Raw genomic sequence first — 27,051 nt, forward strand, 5'->3', positions numbered from 1 at the left:
AGCGGGGTAGTGTAGACATACCCTAAGGGAGTAGAGGCCAGAGTACTAGAGATAAATAATTTCGCTAAATTTATATCGCATTCGGCACAGTCCTTAAATTTAGCTTGTTGTCACACTGCCCAGGTATCCACAGACATGATTACACAATCCAAAGATTGTTTTGTATCTTTTTCAAGTTCTGCTGCTAGCTGGGAGATTTTAACAAATTCTGTAGGTGTTACTTTAAAATGACATTGTTATACTCAGTGGTCATCAAAATCTATGGCTATAAAATCTATGCATGATCAGCTACCAAAAATAAAATGTGCTCTGCAAAACATTTCCAGACTCTTTAGACCCTGTCTGCAGCTGAGAGTTGTGTCAAACAGAGATTATAGATGTATTTGTAATATATGTGTTTGGAATAACATTCTCTAGCAGATAGGGTTTAGTAATTTAGCTCTTCAAAAGAAAGATACGACTGTTTGTTAAGCTGTTACATTAATTGCTGGTTTAAAAAACAAAATTCAAGAAAGAAGAATTTACTCACCTTGTGCAGTGACGATGGTTCTTCGAGATGCATGTCCCGTGGGTGCTCCACTGTAGGTGTTGGGCTTGTCCCAGCACCACAGATCAGAGATCTTTTCCAGCCGTAGTCTGCCGGACCACACATGCATGATGCGCATCTCGTGCCTTTTGCGCTGTTTGTGTGCATGCGGTCTGGCTCCCGCCAGTTCCTCCTGATCCTCTGTGGTCTGAACAACATAATCACAAAAAGACTCTGAAGAGGGGAGGAGGGTGGGTTGTAGGTATAGTGTAATGTTTAGCAAATGTGAAGCTGGAGGACCATGTAGCTGCCCTGCAAAGGTCTCATAAGGGAACCCCTTGAGGAAGGCAGCTGACATTGCCTTCGCTCGCGTTGAGTGAGCCTTTGGCGTGTGCAGAACGGGCTTATTTTATAAGGAGTAACATCGTTTTATACACGAGAGGATGATTCTTGAAACACGTTGCGCGATAAGGGACGGCCCTTAGAGCATTCCGCAGTGGGCACTAGGAGGCTCTGAGATTTCCGAAAGCATTTTGTCCTATCAATGTAGAACGCTAGTGCTTGACGGACACCCAAGGCATGGAGGTGCCTGCCGTGCTGAGGAATGGGGTTTGGGATAGAATGTGGAAAGAACTATTGGTTTGTTTATGCGGAATTCCGAATTCACTTTCGGTAGAAAGGCAGGCTGAGGACACAGTATTACTCCTCGAGGGGTAAATACCGTGTAGGGCGGTAACACCAAGAGGGCGGACAATTCCCCGACCCTTCATGCTGAAGTTATTGCCAACATAAAGATCACCTTCATTGTTAGGGTGTGTAAATCACACGTCGCCAGAGACTCGAAGGGGGGTCGCGTTAGGGCATCCAAAACTAGCTCCAGGTTCTAAGGGTCCGTGGGCTGCCTGTAGTGTGGGAAAAGGTTAGCCAACCCTTTCATAATTCTCTTTGGAAAATACGGAGTAGCCATCCACCAAGTGTCAAAAGGCAATGATACCCGCTATATGCACCTCGAGGGAGGAGCAGGTGAGGCTAGAATGTTTAAGATATAAAAGATAGTCCAAAATGCGATGAATAGGTGCTGAGAATGGGTCCAAGTCTGCGTCGGAACACCATGAAGAGAAGCGTCTCCACTTATGGAGGTAAGTATTTCGTGTATTAGATTTTCTACTATGTAGCAGAACGTGTTTGTCAGCTTGAGAACAATTCATCTCTGTTTGTTGGAACCAACCAGGAACCAGGCCATCAGAGCGAGGTGGTCGAGTTGGGGATGCCTGATTGCCCGTGATTCTGCGTCAAGTCGTAGCGTTTGGGCAGATGATGTAGAGGGTGAATCAACATGCAAACCAGGTAAGGAAACCACATCTGTCATGGCCAGAAGGGGGGTATCAGTACTACTGTGGCTCCTTGGATCGCTATTTTCTCCAGAACTTTGGGAACGAGTGAAGTAGGTGGAAAGGCATACAGGAGATGATGACTCCAATCGTATTGGAAGGAATCCTCCCTAGAGTTCCATCCGATCCCGGCTCTCGAGCAGTATCGAGGGCACTTTGCGTTGCAGTGCATGACAGAAAGATCAACTGATGGGAACCCCCAGCGATGGAATATGGTATGGAATACCTCTGGGTGCAACTCCCATTCATAATTCGTGGAGAAATGCCTGCTTAGTGCATTGGCTGTGGAGTTCTGCTCGCCAGGAAGGTACGCTGCGATGAGCGTAATTTTGTGCTGGTTGCACCAATTCCATAAACGTATTGCTTCGGCGCATCAAGAACGGGCTCTTCTCTGTCTGTTTACTTAGTATACCGTGGTCATATTGTCGGTAAGGACTCGAATGATCCGACCACAGATCAGAGGGAGGAAGTGCCGACATGCATTGAAGACCGCCCGCAACTCAAGCAGGTTGATGTGTAGTAGCGAATCTTGGGCAGACCATAGTCCTTAGCTTTGTTAGTCCTGTAGATGAGCGCCCCAACCTAAGAGTGATGCATTGGTGGAAAGTTGCATTGTTGGTTGAGGGTGATGAAAAGGCATTCCGTCCATCAAATTGTTGGGGATGGTCCACCAAAGCAATGATTTCCTTACGTGAGAAGGTATCGTAACCCTCCTCTGGGCATCTTGGCCGTTTGGGATATATATCGTAGCCGTCCAATGCTGAAGACATCGGAAGTGTAGCCTTGCATGTGCTACGACATATGCTGTGTTCACCATATGGCCCATGAGCTGCAGGCAGGTGTTCTGGGACTGGTAGAGAGAACTTGTACCAGGTCCTGAATTGCCTGGAATCTGTTCATAGGTAAGTACGCGCGCACCTTGGTGGAATCAAGGCATGCGCCAATGAACTCTATCGATTGTTGAGGTATCATGGATGACTTTGGGACATTGAGTATGAGTCCAAGCACCTCGAATTCGGATCTCATGGTGTTGGTCACATGAACCGTTTCGGTGAACGAAGGTGCTCTGATTAGACAGTCGTCAAGGTAAGGGAATATAACACTTCCCAGTCATTGTAGGTACGCCACGACTACTGCAAGTATCTTCGAGAAGACCCTGGGAGCCAATGAGAGACTGAAAGGCAGGACCTTGCATTGGAAATGGTCTGTGCCTATTTGGAAACGTAGAAATCGCCTGTGGGCCGGGTGAATGGACACATGAAAGTAGGTGTCCTGTAGGTCGAGGGACGTAAACCAATCTCTGCTGTGCAGTGCTGGAATGATAGTCACCAGGGTCACCATCTTGAAGCATTCTTTGCGAAGGTACCGATTTAATCGTCGAAGGTCCAGAATGGGTCTCCAACCTCCTGACTTTTTCTGGGTCAAGAAATAGTGGGAATAAAAGCCTCTGCTTCTGAACTTGTCTGGAACCTTCTCTGTTGCTCCGCTAGTCAGGAGACAAAGCATTTCTTGTTTTAAGAGAGGCTTGTGAGATGGGTCCTGAAGAGGGACGGGACAGGAGGGGTGCGAGGAGGAAGCGAAATAAAGGGGGTGGTGTAACCTAACACAATCAGCTGTAGGACCCATCTGTCAGTGGTAATATGGTCCCATCGGTGGTGGAATGGCTTTAGATGGTGGTGGAACAGTGTATTCGTGGCACGAGGATGGGTCTCTAGCAGTGTGGTCTGCAGTCCCTCAACCGAGGCATCAAACTTGCTGCCTGGTGTTCTGTTGGCCGGACGCTTTGGTTTGAGGTCGCCTTCTCTGTTGCCTCTGTCTGTTGCATTGGTGTTCCTGCTGTCTATACTGGGTCATTGGATGTGAAAACGGTCTCTGCCTCTGGTAGGGTGTATATTTTTTGCAGCAGTAATGCCTAGAGTCTTCAGTGTGGTTCTCGAATTCTTGCCCGAAAGGAGAACTTGATTCGTCTTTTCTGCAAAAAGACTCTGCCTGTCAAAGGGAAGATCTTAGACCTTTGACAGGAGATCCTTCGGTTCTGCCGCTTGTTGCAGCCATGAGGTCCTGCGCATGACCACAGACGTGGTGGTGGTCCACGCTGCTGTGTCTGCGGTATCACGGGCTATGTGCAGGGCCATTCTGGAAGCTGTGTACCCTTCTTGTACCACCGCCTTGAGAACACCGCTGTTCAATGAGTGGAACCAGTTTTGAGTAGTTGTCAAAATTATGGTTGGCCAATAGCACGGCATAGTTGGCCATCCATTGGGTTAATGTTGCCGAAGAGTAGACTTTTCGGCCAAAAAGATCCAGGTGCTTACTCTCCTTGTCGCGGCTATTGGTCTTGAACTGAGGAGCCTTCGCCCTCTGTTGTGCTGCATCCACAACAAGAGAATTTGGTTGTGGATGCGTGAAGAGGAATTCCATCCCTTTAGGGGGAACGAAATAGTTCTTGTCTGCTTTCTTGTTAGTAGCGGGGGTTGATGCTGGCATTTGCTGTATGTCGTCCGCTATCTTTAAAATTGTGTCGTCGATTGGGAGTGTGACTTTGGATTGTTGTGATGGTTGGAGGTTTCTGAGAAGATGATGCTGTTTTTGTTGTACTTTGGAAAGTTGTACCTGTTGACTGTCTGTTACTCTTTTGAACAACTCCTGAAATTGGCAGAGGTCATCAGTTGGTGATGCATCACCAGGGAAAAGGGCGTCATCAGGTGACGATGACTGGTCTGTTTGCAAGTGCCCCTGCGGCTCCTCATGCTCGGACGACTGCTGTTGTTGCGGCTCTGTGTGATGTGGCATGGACACAATTCCTGTCGGAGTAGGTGGTCTTGTTGCAGGCAGTATAGGTGAGCAAGCCCCAGCATGTAAGGGGTGAGACTGAGGGGGGGGACGGTGATGACAATGTGTCCCAATGAGGAGAGTGTGAACAACGACTATCATAATGAGAATTCCTGGGAGAGCGGTCGTAATACCGCGTGCTATATGGGGACCTGAAGTAGTATCTGCTCCTGTGTGTCCCATGGTGTCCTGAATAGCTAGAGAGTGTAGGAGATCTGGGTGATTGTGATCTTCCCCTTGAGTGCGTGGAGGATGCCGGTGAGAGTCGATGCCGATGGTGGTGATAAGGTGAGGCATATGGAGAATAATGACTTCGCCTTGTGGTATGATGTGCTAGTGAGTGCCTTGAAGAAAATGAACGAGCCGGAGATGGTGAAGGTGGTTCCGGAGAAAAGTAAATTTGCTCTGGGCTTGGAGAAGGTGTTGGCAACTTGCAGGACTTTTGGCAAGTCTTCGTCAGCGCTGGAGATTGCTCGGATGAAGATGAACTCGGGGTTGAGATGTTCACAGGAGCGGGCTGCACCACAGCATGGAGAGGCGGTGCCGCTACCGACTGGTACAGTGGTGCTGAGTGTGTTGGCAGTGCCAGCTGTGTTGGTGGTACCGGTGTTGAATGTCGCAGCGGTGCCGGTTGCAGGGCCAGTGCCAGCGCAGTCAGTGCCAGCGTCGAGGTGGTTGCCAGTGCCGGTGCTGAGATGGTTGGCGGTGCCGATGCCTCTATCAGTGCCGGTGCCAGCTCAAGGCTTGGTGCTAGTCGAGCGACAGTTAACGTTTTCAGTGCTGCTTGCCTCGATGGTGGTGGATTCGGCAGATTCGGTGGCGGTCTTATCGGGTCCACGCGTGGAGAACGTGACTGAGGTGCCTGGCTTATCCCCCCTGCTAATACTCATCGGGGGTAAGGAGCATGAGGGAGAAGGCCTCCTCCTCGTGTGGGTAGGCTTAGGCGATGGGGGCCGGTGCCTACTAGTTTTGGCCAGTTCCATTGAGCAGGAGGAGTCCATCTTTGGTGGCTGTAATGCCTTGTCAAACAAGAGCATTTTAAGCCGCATCTCTCTGTCCCGTCTAGCTTGCGCCATGAGCTTAGAACAGTGGGGACATTTATGGGGAATATGTCCCTCGCTGAGGCACCGTATGCATAGAGCATGCCCGTCTGAGGCGGGCATCAGCTTGTGGCATGCGCCACACTTTTTAAAACCGGGTGAGCCCAGCATGATTCGTCGGTATCTCTTGTCCTCTAAGTAGCGGAGAGGACAAGGTTTTTCTTCAATTTGAATGACTAACACGCAGACTAAGAAACACTAACTATATATTATTTTTTTAAAATTAACGGTATCAACTAGAACGGTTAAACTAACAAAGACTACGACTATGAGAACAATGATTATAACTGACTAACTAGCTAATAACTATAACAATTTTGGCTCTCAATCTTGACAGGATTGCGACGAGAGAGCGTTCACTGAGGACAGTCAGGAGGAATTGGCGGGAGCCAGACTGCGTGCACACAAATGGCGCAAAAGGCGTGAGACGTGCGTTGCGTATGCATAGTCCGGCAGACTACAGCTGGAAAAGATCTCCGATCTGAGGCACTGGGACAAGCCTTACACTTACAGTGGAGCACCCACGGGGACGCTGCTCAAAAAAGAATCAGAGATTGTACTATTTAACATAGATTAGAAACAGAAACACCTGAACTAGTCAATAAATCACTAATTTTACCTGAGTTCCCAACAAAAAGAAGACAAGTTAAAAGATTAGATCCTGACGATGAAACTATTAATTTAACCTCAAATCAAGCTTACATAATGGAGATAAACCAAGTATTTGATGCCCTGACTACGCACTTAAATTGGAGATATAGTGCATTAAATGAAATTGCCGATGATTTTTCATTTTTAACTGGATCAGTTCTCCAAGAAATCGATATTTCTGAATTGGCAAAATATGCCATTAATTTGGCAATGAAATATGAAAATGATTTTAATAGTAACGAATTATGTATTAAAATTGAAAGTGTCAAACATACCGCACCCTCGATTTCAAACAATCTAGCATCAGCCTTGCCTCTTAAGATGCTACAATTATTATGTGACTATTCAACTGTAAAAGCGGCAAGGAGTCCCGTGGCACCTTATAGACGAACCGAAGTGTTGGAGTATAAGCTTTCGTGGGCAAAGACCCACTGCATCTGACGAAGTGGGACTTTGCCCACGAAAGCTTATGCTCCGACGCTTCGGTTAGTCAATAAGGTGCCCCAGGACTCCTCGGTGCTTTTTTTAAAATTATTTATTTATTTATTTATTTATTCCTTTCCCTGTTTGAGAGAGGCTTTAGAGAGGGAGTTCTCCAGGTAGAGGAGAAGCAGATACAGGAGTCTTGGAAGATGTGGGTGTTGTGTTTGGGGCTTTCTTGCTGTGTGCTGAGCTTGTGTTTGTGAGTGAGGCTTGGTGTGTGTTCTTTTTTGTTTTTTGTTTATTTATTTATTTATTTTCTCCTTGTGTTTGAGAGTGAGGCTTTTTTCCCCCCCTCTCCTCTTTCCTCCTCTTCCCTTGATGTAGTTTGTGCTGTGATTGGCAGGTGGAAACTGTTGGCTTCTAATTAAAGTTTGAATTCTAGAAGCCTCTGCTGATTGGCTGAGCCTTGGTAGGGGGAGGGGCTTTATAAGGCAGTGGGCAAGCGACCAAGGAGCTTGCGAACAGGTGAGTGCTAACAGGGAGTTTTGAGAGGGAGTTGGGAAGGGCGGGAGGTTCTCTTCCCTTTCTTTTTAAATCCCTTTTCCAGGACAGCAGCGATGGTTGGTGATAGTTCTGCTGTTGTTACCTGCACAGCGTGTGCCATGTTTGTCTTCCTCCCGGAAGAAAGAACGGATTTCATCTGCACCAAGTGCAAGCTGGTCGACATTTTGGAAGAAAAAATTAGAGGACTGGAGGCCCAAGTGTCGACCCTACGCTTGATCAGAGAGGATGAAGACTTCCTCGATAGAAGGCAGCGTTTAATCCTTCAAGCACGGCAGGCAGAAGAGCCAGAGAGGGCAGTACGTGACCAAGAAGAGAACTGGCAGCATGTAACTTCTAGAAGGGGAAAAAGGCCAGCACGGGAATCCCCCGATGCTATAGAGGTAAGCAATCGCTTTCAAGCTCTCTCCACAGGCTCTGCAGTGCTGAAAGCTCTGGAAGGGACCTCACAAGGAAGAAACCAGAAGGGAACACCATCTACTGGAAGGCATGGGATGCGTAGTCCTACGGATGGGGGTTCCACGGCCACCACGCCCAAAAGGAAACGACGGGTGGTGGTGGTCGGGGACTCCCTTCTAAGAGGGACTGAGCCATCTCTCTGCCGTCCGGACCTGGAATCTCGAGAGGTGTGCTGCTTACCAGGAGCTCGCATTCAGGATGTCACTGAGAGGCTTACCAAGCTGATCAAACCTTCGGATCGCTACCCCTTCCTGCTTCTCCACGTGGGAACTAATGATACGGCCAAGAATGATCTTGAGCGTGTTACTGCGGATTATGTAGCGCTGGGAAGAAGGATCCAAGAATTTGGAGCGCAAGTGGTATTCTCCTCCATCCTCCCTGTTGAAGGGAAAGGACTGGGCAGGGATCGTCAAATTGAGGACGTAAATGCGTGGTTGCGCAGATGGTGTCGCAGAGAGGGCTTTGGTTTCTTCGACCATGGGACTCTGTTCCGGGCGCAAGGATTGTTAGGAAGAGATGGGATCCACCTAACCAAAAGAGGAAGGAGCATCTTCGCGGGCAGGCTTGCAAACCTAGTGAGGAGGCTTTAAACTAGGTTCGTCGGGAGACGGTGACCAAAACCCTGAGGGGAGTGGGAAAGTCGGATACCGGGAAGAAATGCAGAGAGGAAGGGGCAAGAAAGGAGGACCCCTGTTTCGAATGGAGAAGATAGGACGATCAACTGGTTACCTGAAGTGTTTGTACACTAATGCGAGAAGCCTGGGCAACAAACAGGAAGAACTGGAGGCCCTGGCCCAGACCAAGAAATATGATTTAATTGGGATAACAGAGACTTGGTGGGATAACTCGCATGACTGGAGCGCTGTCATGGAAGGGTATAGACTGTTCAGGAACAACAGGCAGGGGAGAAAAGGAGGAGGAGTTGCACTATATGTAAGAGAGCACTACGATTGCTCTGAACTCCAGTATAAAGAGGGAGAAAAACCTGTTGAGACTCTATGGGTTAAGTTTAAAGGAGCAAACAACAGCCTTGATGTTGTGGTTGGTGTTTGCTACAGGCCACCGAATCAGGTGGATGAGGTAGATGAGGCTTTCTTCGGACAACTGAGCGAAGCTTCCAGATCGCAGGCCCTGGTTCTCGTGGGGGACTTTAATCACCCTGACATCTGCTGGGAAACCTATACGGCAGCACACAGGCAATCCAGGACATTTTTGGAGAATGTTGGGGATAACTTCTTGACACAGGTGCTGAAGGATCCGACCAGGGGCCGTGCGCAGCTTGACCTTCTGCTCACAAACAGGGAGGAACAAATAGGGGAAGTGGAGGTGGGGGACAACCTGGGAAGCAGTGATCATGAGATGGTAGATTTCAGGATCCTGACCAAAGGAAGAAAAGAGAGTAGTAAAATACACACCTTGGACTTCAAAAAAGCAGATTTTGACTCCCTCCGAGATCTGATGGGCAGAATCCCCTGGGATGTTAACATGAAGGGGAAAGGAGTCCAGGACAGCTGGCAGTATTTTAAAGAAGCCTTATTGAAGGCACAGAAAGAAACCATCCCGACGCGTAGCAAGAGAGGCAAACATGGTAGGAGACCGGACTGGCTTACAGGGGAAATCCTTGGTGAACTTAAGCACAAAAAGGAAGCTTACAAAGAGTGGAAACTTGGACAAATGACCAGGGAAGAGTTTAAAGGTCTAGCTCGAGAATGCCGGGGGGTTATCAGGAAGGCGAAAGCGCAAACGGAATTGTGACTGGCTAAGGATGTGAAGGATACAAGAAAGGTTTCTACAGGCATGTTAACAAGAAGAAGGTGATCAGAGAGGGTGTGTGGCCCCTACTGGATGAAGGAGGTAACCTAGTGACAGATGATGTGGGGAAAGCTGAAGTACTCAATGCTTTCTTTGCCTCTGTATTCACAGACAAGGTCGGCTCCTGGACTTCTGCGCCAAGTGACGCAAGATGGGATGAAGATGGACAGCCCGTGGTGGGTAAAGAACAGGTTAGGAACTATTTAGAAAAGCTCAATGTACATAAATCCATGGGTCCAGACTTAGTGCATCCAAGAGTACTGAAGGAGTTGGCAAATGTCATTGTGGAGCCTTTGGCTATTATCTTTGAAAAGTCGTGGAGATCGGGCGAAATCCCGGATGACTGGAAAAAGGCAAATGTAGTTCCCATCTTCAAAAAAGGGAAGAAGGATGATCCAGGGAACTATAGGCCGGTCAGTCTTACCTCGGTTCCTGGAAAAATCATGGAAGGGATCCTTAAGGAATCCATATTGAGGCACTTGGAAGAGGGGAAAGTGATCAGGAATAGTCAGCATGGATTCACAAAGGGCAAGTCGTGCCTGACCAATCTGATTAGCTTCTATGCTGAGGTAACTGGCTCAGTGGACATGGGGAAGTCAGTGGATGTGATATACCTTGACTTTAGCAAGGCTTTTGATACGGTCTCCCACAATATTCTTGCCAGCAAGTTAAGGGATTGTGGATTGGATAAATGGACGGTAAGATGGATAGAAAGATGGCTAGAAGGCCGGGCCCAGCGGCTAGTGATCAACGGCTCGATGTCAGGATGGCGGTCGGTTTCTAGTGGAGTGCCCCAAGGTTCGGTTCTAGGACCGGTTTTGTTCAACATCTTTATTAATGATCTGGACGACGGGATGGATTGCACCCTCAGCAAGTTTGCGGATGACACTAAGCTGGGGGGAGAGGTAGATACCCTTAAGGGCAGAGATAGGATCCAGAGTGACTTAGACAAATTGGAGGATTGGGCCACAAGAAATCTGACGAGGTTCAACAAGGACAAGTGCAGAGTCCTGCACTTGGGACGGAAGAATCCCAAACATAGTTACAAGCTGGGGACCAAATGGTTAAGTAGCAGTTCTGCAGAAAAGGACCTGGGGGTTACAGCGGATGAGAAGCTGGATATGAGTCAACAGGGCGCCCTTGTAGCCAGGAAGGCTAATGGCATATTAGGTTGCATTAAGAGGAGCATTGCCAGCAGATCCAGAGAAGTGATTATTCCCCTTTATTCGGCTCTGGTGAAGCCACATCTGGAGTACTGTGTCCAGTTCTGGGCCCCCCACTATAGAAAGGATGTGGGCGCATTGGAGAGGGTCCAGCGGAGGGCGACCAAAATGATTAGGGGGCTGGAGCACATGACCTATGAGGAGAGACTGAGGGACTTGGGTCTGTTTAGTCTGCAGAAGAGAAGAGTGAGGGGGGATTTGAGAGCAGCCTTCAACTTCCTGAAGGGAGGTTCCAGAGAGGATGGAGAGAGGCTGTTCTCAGTGGTGACAGATGGCAGAACAAGGAGCAATGGGCTCAAGTTGTGGTGGGAGAGGTCTAGGTTGGATATTAGGAAAAACTCTTTCCCTAGGAGGGTGGGGAAGCGCTGGGCTGGGTTCCCTAGGGAAGTAGTGGAGTCTCCATCCCTAGAGGTGTTTAAGTCTCGGCTTGACAAAGCCCTGGCCGGGTTGATTGAGTTGGGTTGGTCCTGCCTAGAGCAGGGGGCTGGACTCGATGACTCCTGAGGGCTCCTCCAGCTCTGTGGTTCTAGGATTTTGCAGATTCAGACTCACAGGCTGCCCCTCTGATTCCACTCACTTGTAGAACCGTATCCAAATGTATCCGTTGCTCTTGGGATCCCCCGTTGCGCTAGCAGGACGGACGCTCCAGGACCCTGACTCAGGTCTAGCGGGGCAGCAGAGTCGAGTCTCGCCCCGAAGGGCAGGTCTCCAGGCTCGCGGCGCTGGAGGCAGGTTCAGCAGAATCGCTGCCCCTCCGCTCGCACCGGCGCGGCACAAGGGCACCCGGGCCCGCCTCCTCCACGTGCTCCGGCCGGACTCTCAGCCCTGGCTCCGATTGGCTGAGGGTTTACAGCCGTCCCCGCCCATCTCCACGGAGATTGGTCGTTCTTGTGAGCCGGGCACGCCCCGTTCGGGCTCCAGCTGTAGCCCGGGCCGCGCGCCGCGTCCGACGGCAGGTCCCGCCAGCCATGATCCTGTGTCTGCCGCGCACGGAGCAGCCCCGCGGGAACCAGCGCCAGCGGGCCCAGGTGAGCCCCGCCCCCTTTCCCCCCGCCCCCGGGGCCAGGTGAGCCCCGCCCCCTTTCCCCCGCCCCCGGCAGCGGGGCCAGGTGAGCGCCACCCCCTTTCCCCCCGCCCCCGGCAGCGGGGCCAGGTGAGCCCCCGCGCCCCCTCTCCTCCCCCCGGCAGCGGGCCCAGGTGAGCCCCCGCGCCCCCTCTCCTCCCCCGGCAGCGGGGCCAGGTGAGCCCCCGCGCCCCCTCTCCTCCCCCCGGCAGCGGGGCCAGGTGAGCCCCGCCCCCTTTCCCCCGCCCCCGGCAGCGGGGCCAGGTGAGCGCCACCCCCTTTCCCCCCGCCCCCGGCAGCGGGGCCAGGTGAGCCCCCGCGCCCCCTCTCCTCCCCCCGGCAGCGGGGCCAGGTGAGCCCCCGCGCCCCCTCTCCTCCCCCCGGCAGCGGGGCCAGGTGAGCCCCCGCGCCCCCTCTCCTCCCCCCGGCAGCGGGGCCAGGTGAGCCCCAGCGCCCCCTCTCCTCCCCCCGGCAGCGGGGCCAGGTGAGCCCCCGCGCCCCCTCTCCTCCCCCCGGCAGCGGGCCCAGGTGAGCCCCCGCGCCCCCTCTCCTCCCCCCGGCAGCGGGGCCAGGTGAGCCCCCGCGCCCCCTCTCCTCCCCCGGCAGCCCCAGCCCCCCCCCTTTCCCCCCGCCCCCGGCAGCGGGGCCAGGTGAGCCCCCGCGCCCCCTCTCCTCCCCCCCCGCCAGCGGGGCCAGGTGAGCCCCAGCGCGCCCCCCTCCCCCCCCGCCAGCGGGGCCAGGTGAGCCCCCGCGCCCCCTCCCCCCGCCAGCGGGGCCAGGTGAGCCCCAGCGCGCCCCCCTTCCCCCGGCAGCGGGGCCGAGTGAAGACGCGCGTGACTCCGTTCCGGCTCGCGGCCCCGCAGCCCCAGAGCGCTGCAACCCTGCGCGGCCCGGCCCCCGGCGCTGTCCCGGGGAGTTGGGGCAGGAAGCTGCCGAGGGCTCCTGGCGCCGGGTCCGCTCTGCGCCCGCGGCTCTTTGTCCGGGATGCGGGATGCTCCAGCCCAGCGCTGCCAATCAAAGTTGTTTTTCTCCTTCCTGCCGCACCTCCCCGGCCGCCCGCCAGGGGCGCTGCGGTCAATGGGGCCGGCCGGGCCGGGCTCTGCTGCTCCCCTGGCTCGGGAGCCCGGAGCAGCGCTGCATTGGCGAGCCCGGGCCCCTGCTGCGGACGGATGGGCGGTCTGGCAGTGCCGGGTCCTGTGCCTGGGCCTGCTGTTTCAGCACCCCCGTGGTCTCCGCAGTGCTTTGGGCGTCTGGTGCACTCCACTGCCGTCCCGGCCACTCCATGGCTCACGGAGCCAGGCATCTGGGTACCAAATGCCCAGGAGAGCAGCAGGGAGCCGAAAGAGGATGGTGTGGGGCTCCTGGCGCCCAGGCCGGACAGGCTGCTGCACCCTGCTGGCTTGAAGGGGTTCCAGTCTCTCCAGGGCAGGGGTTGGGTCAATGGCTCTCAGTCCCTTGCCAGGGCAGTGTGGGGGAAGAGGGCCTGGCCTCGTGGTATCTGCCCCAACGTGCATTGTTGGGTGGTTTGGGCCTGGTCTCTGGAGAGCTATTGCCCCACTCCTGCCCTCCGTGCCTGAGCAGAGTGCAGCAACCAGAGGGCTCCCCACACCTGGCAGGACTTGGTGAGGGGAGAAGAGAACAGACCTCCTGCTCTTGCTGCCCCCACCTGCCCTCAGCGCTGACCTCCTGGAACGGAGGAGCTGCTGTAGGCTGGATGAATGGACAGTAACCAGGCCCCAGGGCATCTTCCACAGGGACGTGTGGGGGTGTCTGGCTGGCCCTAGGCAACTCCCAAATGGCCAAAAGCAGGTGGGCACTTCTGGGGGGAGGAGCAGGGAGTCAGGCCCATAGAAAGGAAGCAAGTGTCTGCAGCAGCATGTGCTACTCTGGGACAATGGCCCTGTGGCGGGGAAGGGAGGCAAAGCATTGGCACCAGGCTCCACCAAAGCCAGCTCTCTCTTGTGCCAGAGCTAGGAAACGCTCCTCCCCAGCAAAGGGGAAGCCGGGAGGAAGAGGGAAGCTCCATCCCGCCATGAGGAGCTGGGTAACTGCCCTGGTAACCAGAGAGCTGCTGGGCAGGAACGGAGAAGAGGCGTTTCTCAAAGAGCTGCAGCAAAAGCATTTCAAGATTGTAAATGGTGAACTGGATCAGGAAGGCCTGGCCTGTCCACCTTCAGCCAGAACACGTGCACGTCTTCCCAGGGCTGGGGCAACCGCCGCATCCCCCAGCTGCCATCCTCTGGCCACCTTCGGGGGCCACCAGCACTGCCGGGGAACTGGCTCCCGGAAGGTCACTCGTTAAACAATCTCCTCTGATGGAGGAATTCAAGGCTGTGCGAGCTGCTGCTCTCCCATGACTCTCCAGTCCCGCTTCTGGTCTCGGGGTGGGAAATGTTTTGAGACATCTTGTTCTTGTTCCTCTTGGGTTTGGGGCTGTTTGCTGGGCGGCAGCTGGCTTGCCTCTTCCTTGCATGCACGCTGCTGGCAGAGGGTTGGGCAGCGGTGCCTAGCTCCGGTGTTGCTTGGCTGCTTTGTGCATTTCCAGTTGGGCAGCCCCTGCTTTGGCAGGACTCCAGGCCCAGGAAATGTAAAGGTTGGGACAGGAGGCAGAGATGTGGTGGACTTGGATGAAGTGGCATCTAGGAACCAGACAAAACTCCGTCCCTGTCCTGAGGTGCTTACAGCGTATATGGCTGGAAAGCAGCTGGCATTCAGTGCTGCTTGCTCCAGCCAGGAGCTGTCAGTTAGCATTCCTAACACGCCAAGCCCAGTGAGAGCACCAGGCTCTAGGGCCAACTGTCTGGTCTTCTCAGCCCATCACAGGAGAGTCCAATGGGGGGTGTCCCCTGATCTGGCTGTGGTCAAAGGGTTCTTCTGGGAATGTCAGGGCAGGTTCCATTTGGCAGCCAGAACACTTGCTGGGGTTCTACCTTTTATGCATCCTCTGTCCCAGGTGTGCTTGTGTGCACCCTCATCTGGGGCTGACACTAAACTTGGCCAGAGCACAGCTGGAGGGAACCAACCCACAGGGGTGTCCCAGCCTCCCACGGTTATGTGCACATCGTGGTGGCTCCCCTGGGATTTTGCTTTTTCATATTGCTGCAATGGGTAAGTGGCTATTAAAGGAGCTCTGAAGAGGGCTGGTTCCCATGTGAAAGCTGAGGAACTGTCCCGGATTGAGGTGTCATTAGAGGAGGTTTTGGAACAAACTGATAAACTGAATAGCAACAAGTCACCGGGACCAGACGGCATCCACCCGAGTTCAGAAAGAATCAAATGTGGAACTATTAACTGTGGTTTGTAACTATCCTTTAAATCAGCTTCTGTACCTACTGACTGGACGATAGCTAATGTCACGCCAGTATTTAGAAAGGGCTCTAGAGGCAATCCTGGTAATTACAGGCTGGTAAGTCGAACGTCAGTACCGGGCAAATTAGTTGAAACTATAGTAAGGAATAAAATTGTCAGACATGCAGATGAATATAATTTGTGGGGGAAAGTCAACAGGGTTTCTGTAAAGGGAACTCATGCCTTACTAATCTGCTAAAGTTCTTTGAAGGGGGTCAACAAACATGTGGACAAAGGGGATCCAGTGGATATAGTGTACTTAGATTTCTAGAAACCCTTGGACAAGGTCCCTCACCCAAAGCTCTTACATAAAGTAATTTGTCATGGGATAAAAGGGAAGGTCCTTTCATGGATTGAGAACTGGTTCTAAGACAAGAAACAGGGTAGAAATAAATGGTAAACTTTCCTGAATGGAGAGAGGTAACTAGTGGGGTCCCCCAAGGGCCTGTCCTGGGGCCAGTCCTATTCAACTTATTTATAAATGATCTAGAGAACAGGGTAAACAGTGAGGTGGCAAAATTTGCAGATGATCCCAAACTGCTCAAGATAGTTAAGACCAGGCAGACTGTGAAGAGCTTTGATCTCTCCAAACTAAGTGATTGGGCAACAAAATGGCAAATGAAATTCATGTTGATAAATGGAAAGTAATTCACATTGGAAAAAATAATCCCAACTACACATACAACATGATGGGGACTACGTTGGCTATACCCACTCAAGAGAGATCTTGGAGTCACTGTGGATAGTTCCCTGAGAACATCCACTCGTTGCAGCGGCAGTGTAAAAAGCCGGCCAGTTGGGTGACTGGCTGCTGATGCAGTCTGGCTTTTCCATCCCTGGTGTTGCTCTCTCAGACAGTTGAAGAGTAACTTTGCAGAGCACTTAGAAGCCACGTTCCAAGCATTTGGACAAGCACAGGTTTTGGCTGAGACGGGCTGCTAAAGCGGGGTGGGAGGTGCAGGTGGGAAGACAAAGCAAGGTGGGAGCTGGAAAGAAGGAATTTGTAAGGCTTTTAATCTCATTAGCCCAATGCTAAAAGCGCAAACACAGTGGCCAGCTGGAAAGGTCTGTACTCAGGGGCATGGTGGGTTCACGTCTAGCTCGGTGGCTCCTTAGCTAACTTCAGACACCCACTGCAGTACCAGGAACTGGAGAGCCCTGGGCTGACCACCTGATCCATGGGGCCTACAGCAGGCAATACTGACTGTGGCAGAAAAATGCAAGCTTCCTGTCCCTTCCCGCCAGCACCAGTTTGCAGATGGGGAGCAGCTGCTGCCCACTCGGCTCTAGCTGGGAGGTAAGGGCAGCAAGAGAGCAGAATAAGCTGATTAGGGAAGAGGCGACTGGCAGGACTGCGGTGTCCCTGCACTAGATGGCCCGGACAGGCCTGTAGGCTTGTATCTGCCTAGGCTTTGCTGCAGCTCAGTGCGAGCTGCCTGGATTCCTGCACAGACCCAGGCCTCCCGCCGGCAGTCGCCCTGATGCTCACACAAGCTGGAGACTGTTCGGAGCAGGAGGGCTGGGCAGAGAAATGCCTCTGTGTTGACTTTCACTGCATCTTCAGACTGTGGGTATTGGTCTTGCTGAAGGAGCCAGCGCTCAGACAGGGTCTGGGTGAGACTCTCCTTCCTCTCCAACAGAACCAGTTAGGGAGTTTGGGGATGTAGCCAAGGCGGCTTGCAAAGAGGGAGACAGGGGGAGCTTTGCTGCTCCCCAGATAAGGGGAGAGGCTGACTCTCTTCAGACACCCGCAGTAGAAGTTGCGCTTCTCGCCTGCTGGGGGTGAATGGCCAAGGTGCCCAGATGCTCTGCTCAAAAGTGCAGAGACGCACCGAGTCGGAAGCATAAGAGCATCAGAACGGCCGTACTGGGTCAGACCAAAGGTCCCTCTAGCCCAGTAGCCTGTCTGCCGACAGTGGCCAGCACCAGGTGCCCCAGAGAGGGTGGACCGAAGACAATGATCAAGCAATTTGTCTCCTGCCATCCCTCTCCAGCCTCTGACAGACAGAGACCAGGGACACCATTTTATCCCCTGGCTAATAGCCTTTTATGGACCTAACCTCCAGGAAATTATCCAGCTTCTCTTTAAACTCTATTATAGCCCTAGCCTTCACAGCCTCCTCTGGCAAGGAGTTCCACAGGTTGACTACACGCTGTGTGTAGAAGAACTTTCTTTTATTAGTTTTAAACCTGCTCCCCATTAATTTCATTTGGTGTCCTCTAGTTCTTCTATTATGGGAACTAATTAATAACTTTTCTTTATCAGCCCTCTCCACACCACTCATGATTTTATATATCTCTATCATATCCCCCCTCAGTCTCCTCTTTTCTAAACTGAAAGTCCCAGTTGCTTTAACCTCTCCTCATATGGGACCCGTTCCAAACCCCTAATCATTTTAGTTGCCCTTTTCTGAACCCTTTCCAAGGCCAAAATCTCTTTTTGAGGTGAAAAAAGCACTTGCTGTGAGAGGATAGGGGGTTTTGTGTGCACTGCCCTCCACCCGACCTCCCGCACAACTGGATTCCTCACTAACAGCACAGCTGGGCACTGGCTTGTCTGCAAACGGCCGGAGCCAGGTTTGCCTGCAGGGGTCCTGGGACGTGCTTGTGGACTGTCAGCTGCTACTCTGAGGGGCCGGGCCCTCCAGCCAGCACTCTAGCTGGCTGTCCAGAAGGAGCTGAGTCGCTGCTCTTGGATGGGATTGTTGGCCCCCCAGGGCTTCAGTACCCTGAAGCAGGCGGGAGCCCCAGAGGCACTAACTGTCCCTGGAAAGCCAGACAGGCCGGGGCTGCTGCCAAGGGGCTGAAAGTGCTCTGGGCTGGGAGCAGCGCCTGCAACCAGGACAAGCCCTGTCGGATCCCTCTGGTTCTAGCCCCGTGGGTCAGACGCCAGGTTACTCGTTCTCCAGAGCTCCATCCACTAGTTGAGCCCCAACACTGGTGCCTTTGGCCCTGCCAGTGGGCAGACTGGAGCTAGATGTGACTTGGGCAGCTTCCAGCTTAACAAGAGGGTTACGTCTTGCCTGTTTCACAAGCTCCCCCTTCACAGCCAGCGTCGGCCCCCTCTTTCCGCCTGGCTTGGAACCCCAGCCCCTGCATGGCAGCCTCCCACCGTGGGCATGGCGGTGGTGCAGAGCTCTGGCCTTTGGTGGAGTGGGCTCAGGTCAGAGGACCACACAGAAAAAATCTGTCCCGAAACAAGGGGAGCCCCAGCTTCCCCTTTGCCATTTGCTGCTTAGCTCTCTTAGCAGCTGGCCTTTTTAACGGGCCCATGGCTGCGACGCTGGGACTAGCGCCGTTTCAGCCTGTCACTTTGCGGCAGACTCCAAGCAGCCGAGTGAACCCCAGCTCCTGCTGGGCTGGGCCACTCTGATGGGCTCTGTCTCCCCCAGGGAGTGAAAATGAGCAGCAGCGAGACGGAGCGAGTGCAGTTCCTGTTTGTGAAAGCCCTGGCCAGCTGGGGCCGCCTGGAGGCAGTGACCCAGGAGATGGGCTACCACCCGCAGTACCTGGCCAGCTTCCTCAAGATGCAGCACTACCTGCTTCACACGGACGGCCCGCTGCCGTTTGACTGCAGGCACTACATTGCCCTCATGGTAGGTGCCACGCCCTCGCTTCTAGGAACGCCTCCTTCCTGGCCCTGCGGCCGCTGTCCGGCTCCTACGTCTCCATGGAAAGCTCAGAGGGGGAAGGGTGAACCCCCCTCGGTCACCATTCGTTAGCGCTGCCAGTCGGGTCACCTCCCCTGCAGGTGGCCTCAGGCCGGGTCAGGGTCTGTGTCACTGAGCAGGAGCTGGGCAAACCGCTTGGTGCTTGGTCCTTGCCTGGCTGGGTGGCGTGGGACTCCATGCTCAGCTGGAGCGTTGCGAGCTCTGCCGGGCTGGCGCCTGCAGCACTGCGCTCTGGAGAAGTGGCGAGGGCGGCATTTCACACTCACTCTTGCAGGCAGCTGCTCGGCACCAGTGCTGGTATCTGGTGAATCTGCACAGGCTGCAGTTCCTGCGCGTGGGGGGAGATCCCCAGTGGCTGCGGGGCCTGGACTTCATCCCTCCCAAGCTCCGCAGGCTCAGTGAGATCAACAAGATCCTGGCTCATCGGCCGTGGCTCATCAGCAAGGAGCACGTGGAGGTAGGGGCCCGGGGAGCCTGGGTGGGGCCCAGGGCTGCCTGTTTCTCCGAGTGGTGAGGGAGGAGCGCTGGGGAACGGACGGGCGGCCAGTAACCCGGACTGTTTGCCTGCTGACCTCCCCGCAGATGCTGCTGAAGACCAGTGAGCAGAGCTGGTCCCTGGCCGAGCTGGTGCATGCTGTTGTCCTGGTGGCACATTGCCACGCTCTTGCCAGCTTCGTCTTTGGCTGCGGCTGCGAACAGGAGTGGCGGGGCTGCAGGAGCCCGTGTTTCTGGGGATCCGCCGGCGGGGGCAGCTGTCGTGGGGAGCTGCTGCGCATCAGCCGCAAGCGGGTGAGCTGCCAAGGGGGCAGGTCTCAGCAGAACAAGGGCCATGGGCTGAGTAACAGGGAGCATTGTCTTCCCGCAGCCTCTGGATTCCTGCGTGGAGCCGCACGCGCTCCAGGAACGCCTCTCGAGGAGCCGCCTGGGGATCGAGGAGCAAGAGGAAAGGAGGCCACCGCAGCCAGGCCGGGAGGAAGGTAAGGCAAAGGGGCCCGCACCGCGGAGGTCTCTGCCAGGAGAAGAGCAAGCCCCCAGTTTAGGCCTGTCCCTGCAGGACTCTCCTCTGTCTGTCTGCTGGGGCCTTGCGGTTAGTGTCCTTAATGCTGGCCAGTCCGCACCTTGCCTGACGCTTGCAGGCGCAGGGGGCTGTAAGGGGCGGGAGGGACCGCGTCCCCGAGGGAGGTGCCATCAACGGGCCCGTTCCAGACGTGAGGGAAGCCCCAGGAATCCATTTTGCCCTGGGAGAATGGGGCAGATGGGACGTTGCACTCATGGCTGAGCTTGTCCCTTGCCTGCAGAGCCGAGATGCTGGGCAGGCGGGATTCCAGGCCCCAGGAGAGACCCCGCCCCTTGCTGCTGGGTGCTGCGGAGGAGCAGCATGAACTCCGGGCTGTGTTCTAATCTCCCGTCTGGTGGCGCTGGGCTCTTTCCCTCAGAGTGTGGAGGGGAAATGGTCCAAGCCACGAATCTCTCCTGCTATGTGCTGGACCCTGACTTTGGCTACCAGGACTTCGCCACGAGAGATGAAGATCAGACCCAGATCTTCAGAGCTCAGGTGCGTGTCCTGGCAGGTAGGAGCAGATTTGGGGCCCAGGATCTTTGGGCGTGTGCGAGAGGAGGCCAGGCAGCTGCTCAAGGCTCCGTGCCCAGTGCTCAGAACAGCAGCAGCCACAGGCAGCCATGGAAACAGGAGTGAAGGGCTTCACCAGAGCATCACTCGGGGCATCTGTACAGTCACTCCTCCATCTTGCAAGATGCAGGCGGGGGGCCGAGGGCTCAGAGCTGGCGCCCTGGCCACTGAGAAATCTGCTGCTGGTGCGGATCCAGCACAGCCCCGGGGAAGGCAGCCGAACTGTGAGCAACAGCTTTGTGGCAGGATGAGCTGTCCTCTTGTGCCTGGAGAGACCCACTGAGGGCAGACTTGGGCTGAAGGCCTCTGGCTGCTCTGATCCAGCAAGAGCATGCCCGCTGAGACCCCCCCACAGGGCACAGCCTGTGCGGCGTTTCACTGGCCCCTTCGTGGGGCACAGCCCTGAGGTGCCCTCTTGATCTGTTTGGCAGGATTACTCCTGGGAGGACCATGGATTCTCGCTGGTTAACAGACTCTACTCGGACGTTGGCTACCTCCTGGATGAGAAGTTCCGCACCGCTGACAGTCTCCAGAGCAATGCCCTGGCCAAGCGACACGGCCGTGACTCTTCCGCCTTCAAGCGGGGCGTCTGGAACTACATCCACTGCATGTTTGGGATCAGGTATGCCCGCCCGCCTGGGCCTGGACAAACCCGTGATCTGTCCAGGAGAGGCGCTCGGCCTCTGACCCAGCCCTGCGGGGCGTCTTTCAGACGGTTAAATATCCGAGAGGACTTAATCAGGGCACAGGAGCCGTCGGCCTGGCTGGTTGCTCGTGGTGCTCCCCCAGCTGCCTCCTCGGGATGTCTGGTGGGACTGGCTCAGGCCTGGCTTCCATTGTTTCCCCTTCTGCTTTTACCGGCCAGAAGGCTGAGTGGGGTGGAGAGAAAGGGGTGGGGGTGGCTCCGCGCTCCTGGAAGGGGCGGAACCTCGGGCGGAAGGGGCGGGGCTGACGCTGCCGGTCCTCAGCGCTCCCCAGAGTGTGCCACCTGCGTCCCCTGCCACCCCCAGCCAGCGACCGAGAGCCTGGGGCTCCGGTCACCACTCTGCTGCTGTAGTGGTGTAACAGCCAGGACCCAGGGCAGCTGACCCCTTTGCCTCCCCCGGTGGCAGGCCTGGCTCAGGGGAACTGCGGGGCCATGTTTTGGGCACCTGCGGGGAGCCATCCCTGCCCCTCACTTCCGGGAGCTTCACCTCCAGTGTTGTCACCTGCAGAGCAGTGAGCAGCCGGGGCCTGATCCCGACGCTCGCTCCAGCCCATCTGGCTGCTCTCCCGGCCCTGGGGAAGCTGGTAGCAGCTGGTTCCAACGTGCGCCCTTGGCCTCTTCCCGCAGGTACGACGACTACGATTATGCGGAAGTGAATCACTTTCTGGGGCGGACGCTCAAGGTTTACGTTAAAACGGTGACTTGCTCCCCAGAGAAGACGAACCTGGAAAGGTTCCGGCGGTTCTGGAAGCAGTTCAAGCACAGTGAAAAGGTACAGGCTGGCGCATGCACGATCTCCACGCAGGCTATCGGGCCAGTTCTTAGAGCCTGCTTGTGCAGCTGCTGGGTTGGGCCCAGTGGCGGGAGGGGCCCAGAGTCTGGTGCACAAGATCCATCCTTCCAGCCCAGGAGCCAGAGACCCTGGGTGCTTGTGGAACTGGGCACCGGGGAGCGAGGCTCCTAGAGGCCGTGGCACGGATGGAGCTGCAAGCAGTCCTGGGCTGCTCCCTCTAGGCCTGCCTGAGCCCCTCTCTTGCTCCCTCAGGTCCACGTGAACCTTCTCATTCTGGAAGCGAGGATGCAGGCGGAGCTGCTGTACGCACTGCGAGCCATTACCCAGCATCTGATCTCCTAGGCGCTGGGCTGGCCGGCAATGGAGTGCTCTGTTCTCGGGGCACGAGTGGCCCTGCCCAGGCTGGGAGGGGTGGGAATGTGGGCAGGGGGAGTCTCACGGCCATGGGGCAGGGAGCAGGCTTGTCTCTTGAGAAATGGGCTGGGTCAGGAACGCTCCAGCCAGCCCCAGGGCGGGATCCTGCGTGTGGCCCAGCCTGGAGGCAGAGCAGCAAGCTGTTGCTTTCCCTGCACGGCAGCAGTGTCCGGCTGGGCGGGCTTGCCCTTCTCAAACAGCAGCTGGCAGGTGAGGGAGCTTGCTGGGGCATTTGCAGGCAGTAGCCTGGCTGGTGGTGTCTGCCACCCCCGGCCGGGCCATGCAGCGCGCCCGCCGGAGCAGCCCCTGCGGGTGCAGAACGCGGCAGGCTGTGGTCTCCTGCTCCCAGGGCCAGCCTGTGCCTCCACCCCCGGCCGGGCCGTGCAGCGCGCCCGCCCGAGCAGCCCCTGCGGGTGCAGGACGCGGCAGGCTGTGGTCTCCTGCTCCCAGGGCCAGCCTGTGCCTCCACCCCGGCCGGGCCGTGCAGCGCGCCCGCCCGAGCAGCCCCTGCGGGTGCAGAACGCGGCAGGCTGTGATCTCCTGCTCCCAGGGCCAGCCTGTGCCTCCACCCCCGGCCTGGCCGTGCAGCGCGCCCGCCCGAGCAGCCCCTGCGGGTGCAGAACGCGGCAGGCTGTGATCTCCTGCTCCCAGGGCCAGCCTGTGCCTCCACCTCCAGCCGGGCCGTGCAGCGCGCCCGCCCGAGCAGCCCCTGCGGGTGCAGAACGCGGCAGGCTGTGGTCTCCTGCTCCCAGGGCCAGCCTGTGCCTCCACCTCCAGCCGGGCCGTGCAGCGCGCCCGCCCGAGCAGCCCCTGCGGGTGCAGAACGCGGCAGGCTGTGATCTCCTGCTCCCAGGGCCAGCCTGTGCCTCCACCCCGGCCGGGCCGTGCAGCGCGCCCACCCGAGCAGCCCCTGCGGGTGCAGAACGCGGCAGGCTGTGATCTCCTGCTCCCAGGGCCAGCCTGTGCCTCCACCCCGGCCGGGCCGTGCAGCGCGCCCGCCCGAGCAGCCCCTGCGGGTGCAGAACGCGGCATGCTGTGATCTCCTGCTCCCAGGGCCAGCCTGTGCCTCCACCTCCGGCAGGGACGTTTTCCTTCTGTAGAGCAAGGCACTTGAGGTTCCAAAAGCTGGGCCCGCCCCCCTCCCTCCGGCTAGGGCGGGGCCCCTTGCTCAGGATTGGCGTGTGGCTCTTAGCGGGCCAGACCATTGAAACAGCCTCAGTCCGGGCCCGTACTTCTGGGAATAGCGCAGCTCCAGCCTGCAGGTGGGCAGAGCCACATGGCCGTGTCTTCAGGAGCCCGGCCCGGCCGCGGGCGGGGCTGCCTGCCTAGGAGTAGCCATGGGCTGTGCGGGGGCCCTGGCTTTCTGGGGCAGGACACTGCTGGGCCCCTCCAGCCTCCGGGTACTAGGAAGGGCGGGGAAGTCCTGTGTACTGCGTACGTGTTGGTGACCGAAGCGGGGGCGGGCGCCTATTTTTGCTATCAATAGAACTATGTTTGACACAACCTGCCCCAGCTTGTTTCTCTCTGGGGGAGGGGAGCGTCCCTGGCCCCGCCGCGGCGCACGGAGCACTGGGCCCGTCTCCCCTGCCTGCAGGGCTGCTGCACTGGCAGAGCTGGGCCCGGTGGGGCACAGGCACGCTAAAGGCCCTGGCGGTGCTGCAGGCTGGATGGGGCCGATTCCTGCCTTGCCCCTCGGTGCCCTTTGGCTCTATGGCAGCAGAGCCAGGGCCTGTCCCTCCAGCGCTTCCCCCCTCGCTGTCCAAACCGCTCTGGCAGGGTGGAGGGCTCTGCACAGGGTTAGCTGAACTGAGGGGACTTCGCTGCAGGAAGCAGAGGTCACAGCCTCCCCTCCCATCCAAGGCCTTGCAGGAGAGGAGTGAATTTAAGGCTTGGCTCCTGCCCCGGAGGGGAGCTGTCCTGCCTCCCCGGAGCAGCATAACCCTCTGGCCTTGGTGAACCAGCTCTTGCAAAGACAGGGCCTGGGCTGGCCCCTGGAGAAGCAGCTGCTCCTTTCCTAGGCTGCTTCACTGCACTGTGGGCCAACAAGCTGCAAGCCGAGCAGCTCCTACTGGCTCTTCTCTGGGCGGAGCTGGGACCAGGGCCGCTGCACCCTGCCAGAAAGTGCGTGTGCTGAAAAGGGGCAGGTGGGGCCAACTTGGAACTATCTGCAAGCGGCTCTGACCGAAGTGGGGAACCCAGTGTGGGGAGAACCGCTAGGCTCTGCCCTGCAGCGGGGCCTCTTCCCAAAGGGCTGGGAGCCCAGGCTACACCCCCAACTTGAGTGCTCTGCCCAGGGCTGGCCGCTCTGTGGCTAAGGATACAGTTGCATGGGAACCATCGTGAGAAGGGCGATGGAAAGGGGGCTGTGGGAGGAGACTAGAGTCACTAAGGCATATGCCACACGGGGGGGGGGGGGGGGAGAAGACAAGATAAAAACCACGGGGCACCAGATTTAATTAACAGGCACAAGCCTTAAAGCAAACACACTGCTCAACCATGGGCGCTGGTGCCGGAGAGGTTGAGAGAGTCAAAAGTATTAACTGGGATAAAAAAATAGACAGGTCCAGCAAGGGCTGTTCGCCAACACAGGTGGGCTGTGTCTAGACTGGCAAGTTTTTCCGCAAAAGCAGCTGCTGTCTACACTGGCCGCTTGAACTTCCGCAAGAACACTGCCGATCTCATGTAAGAAATCAGTGCTTCTTGCGGAAATACTGTGCTGCTCCCATTAGGGCAAAAGTCCTTTTGTGCAAAAAGGCCAGTGTAGACAGCTCAGATTTGTTTTGTGCAAAAAAGCCCCGATGGCGGAAATGGGGATCAGGGCTTTTTTTGCGCAAAAGCGTGTCTAGATCAGCATGGACGCTTTTCCACAAAAAGTGCTTTTGCGGAAAAGCATCCCTGCCAATCTAGATGCTCTTTTCCGCAAATGCTTTTAACGGAAAACTTTTCCATTAAAAGCATTTGCAGAAAATCCTGCCAGTCTAGACGTAGCCGTAGAGCGCTGCCAGGAACAAGAAGGGGAGACAGGGCTGGACCATTCTTACCGCTAACTCTTCTGGGCATGCCCCATGAATACCCGGTCCTGGCCCCGGTCACAGCTGGGCCCCTACGTGGACCGTTGGTCTGGCCCACTATGGCCAGTCCCGTGGTGGTGGTTCAGTGAACAACCTTGTTTCCATTTGTCCTGAAGCTTTTCGATATCAAGCATGTCTCAGAAAAGCAAAGCGCTGGCTCTGCCCAACACAGGCGCGCTCGTACCACCCGGGGACTTTGCGGTGGTGGTTCATGCTGGCAGTTGGTAAGGCTGGCACAAGGCCGGAGGCATGAGGGATGCAACCTGGGAAATACCCCAGAGTGGGGGAGAGGGGTGCAGGAATGCCCTGCATGCATCAGATGGTGGCATTGACCCTGGGCCTTCCTATGGTTCCGCGAGAGGCCCTCTTCCCCTCTGCGGTTCGGGAATGTAAGTCCTTTGCTAATAATACAGGGAATCAACAGGAAACGTTTCAGGCTGACTCACCTCTACCTTTTGACATCTGCTGAAAATTTCTGAAATTGCAATTTTGACTTGATATTAACGGTTTTCCCCAATTACCCATGGAGGGGAAAATACACGACTCCCTTCCGGCTGTGGGGCTAGCAAGGGGCTGGGGCAGTAAATACCCAAGCACTCTGCACAGCCTGAGGGCGTTCGCCACCAAAGCGCCGAGGCTGGGCTAGATGAGCAGAATCCCTGCCTTGTAACTGGTGCCGCTCCTGCCCTCCCGTCAGTCCTGGGTTCCATCAGGGTTGTTATCCTAGCTACAAAAGGCTGGGCCAGATCCTGCCCCTCCCCTCGCTTACGCCGCACCGGTTGTGTCTCCTGACGGTAACTGCCTTGGCCCTTCCTCCCAGCAACTGTGGCTCTACCCTGAGCTGCAGCAGGAAGCTTTCTAGGCTCCATGGTGATCACTGCTGGAACTGGCCCCCCAGCTGAAGCCCCTCCTCTAGCAGGGGTGCTAGCACGATGGCAGCTTTCAAGTATCTAAAAGGGAGCCTCAAGGAGGAGGGTGGCAAACTGTTCTCTTGGGCCTCTGAGCAGCAACAGGCTTAAATTGCAGCAAGGGAGGTTTAGAGGTTGGACATTAGGAAAAACGCTGGAATCAGTTGCCCAGGGGGGCTGTGGAATCCCCATCCCTGGAGCTAGGGAGAGCAGGTGGGACAGACAGCTGCAGGGATGGTCTGGCCCGTGCTTGGTGCTGCCGTGGGGGCAGGGCCGGGACTACATGATCCTCAAGGTCCCTTCCAGCTCCAGAAATGTAGCCCTGTTAGTCTGGGGTAGCTGAAACAAAACACAGGATGATGTAGCACTTTAAAGACTAACAAGATGGTTTAGCAGGTGATGAGCTTCTGTGGGCCAGACCCACTTCCTCAGATCAAACCCAGATCAGGTTTGATCTGAGGAAGTGGGT

At 56.0% G+C, this 27,051-nt stretch overlaps 1 protein-coding gene across 5 annotated transcripts; it reads left to right on the forward strand.

Annotated features, from left to right (window-relative positions):
• The first annotated feature begins 11,422 nt into the window (after positions 1-11,422).
• On the forward strand, positions 11,423-24,073 carry LOC149523628 (sestrin-3-like). Of its 5 annotated transcripts, none has more exons than XM_089781768.1 (9): positions 11,425-12,006; positions 18,782-18,985; positions 19,335-19,517; positions 19,643-19,849; positions 19,926-20,037; positions 20,497-20,615; positions 21,122-21,312; positions 22,024-22,168; positions 22,442-24,073. In XM_089781768.1, the coding sequence occupies exons 1-9, from the start codon at positions 11,947-11,949 to the stop codon at positions 22,529-22,531; spliced, it is 1,311 nt and encodes a 436-aa protein (XP_089637894.1). In that variant the 5' UTR covers positions 11,425-11,946; the 3' UTR covers positions 22,532-24,073. The 5 variants fall into 5 exon arrangements, with proteins under 5 accessions (XP_089637896.1, XP_089637894.1, XP_089637895.1 ...); XM_089781766.1 differs by having other exon boundaries at positions 11,428-12,006; positions 20,359-20,615; XM_089781767.1 differs by lacking the exon at positions 11,425-12,006 and adding an exon at positions 12,823-16,686 and having other exon boundaries at positions 20,359-20,615.
• The last annotated feature ends 2,978 nt before the right edge of the window (positions 24,074-27,051 follow it).

This window comes from Pelodiscus sinensis, chromosome 13 (assembly GCF_052426305.1).
Source record: "Pelodiscus sinensis isolate ZL-2025 chromosome 13, ASM5242630v1, whole genome shotgun sequence".
Classification (NCBI taxonomy): Eukaryota; Metazoa; Chordata; order Testudines; family Trionychidae; genus Pelodiscus; species Pelodiscus sinensis.

Excerpts from the sequence above, each read along its gene's own strand:
- LOC149523628 (XM_089781766.1), top strand. The coding sequence starts at position 11,947 with ATGATCCTGTGTCTGCCGCGCACGGAGCAGCCCCGCGGGAACCAGCGC. Across the intron at positions 20,038-20,358 it reads GCAGCCAGGCCGGGAGGAAG|AGCCGAGATGCTGGGCAGGC; the intron begins GTAAGGCAAAGG and ends CCTTGCCTGCAG. Across the intron at positions 22,169-22,441 it reads AGTTCAAGCACAGTGAAAAG|GTCCACGTGAACCTTCTCAT; the intron begins GTACAGGCTGGC and ends TTGCTCCCTCAG.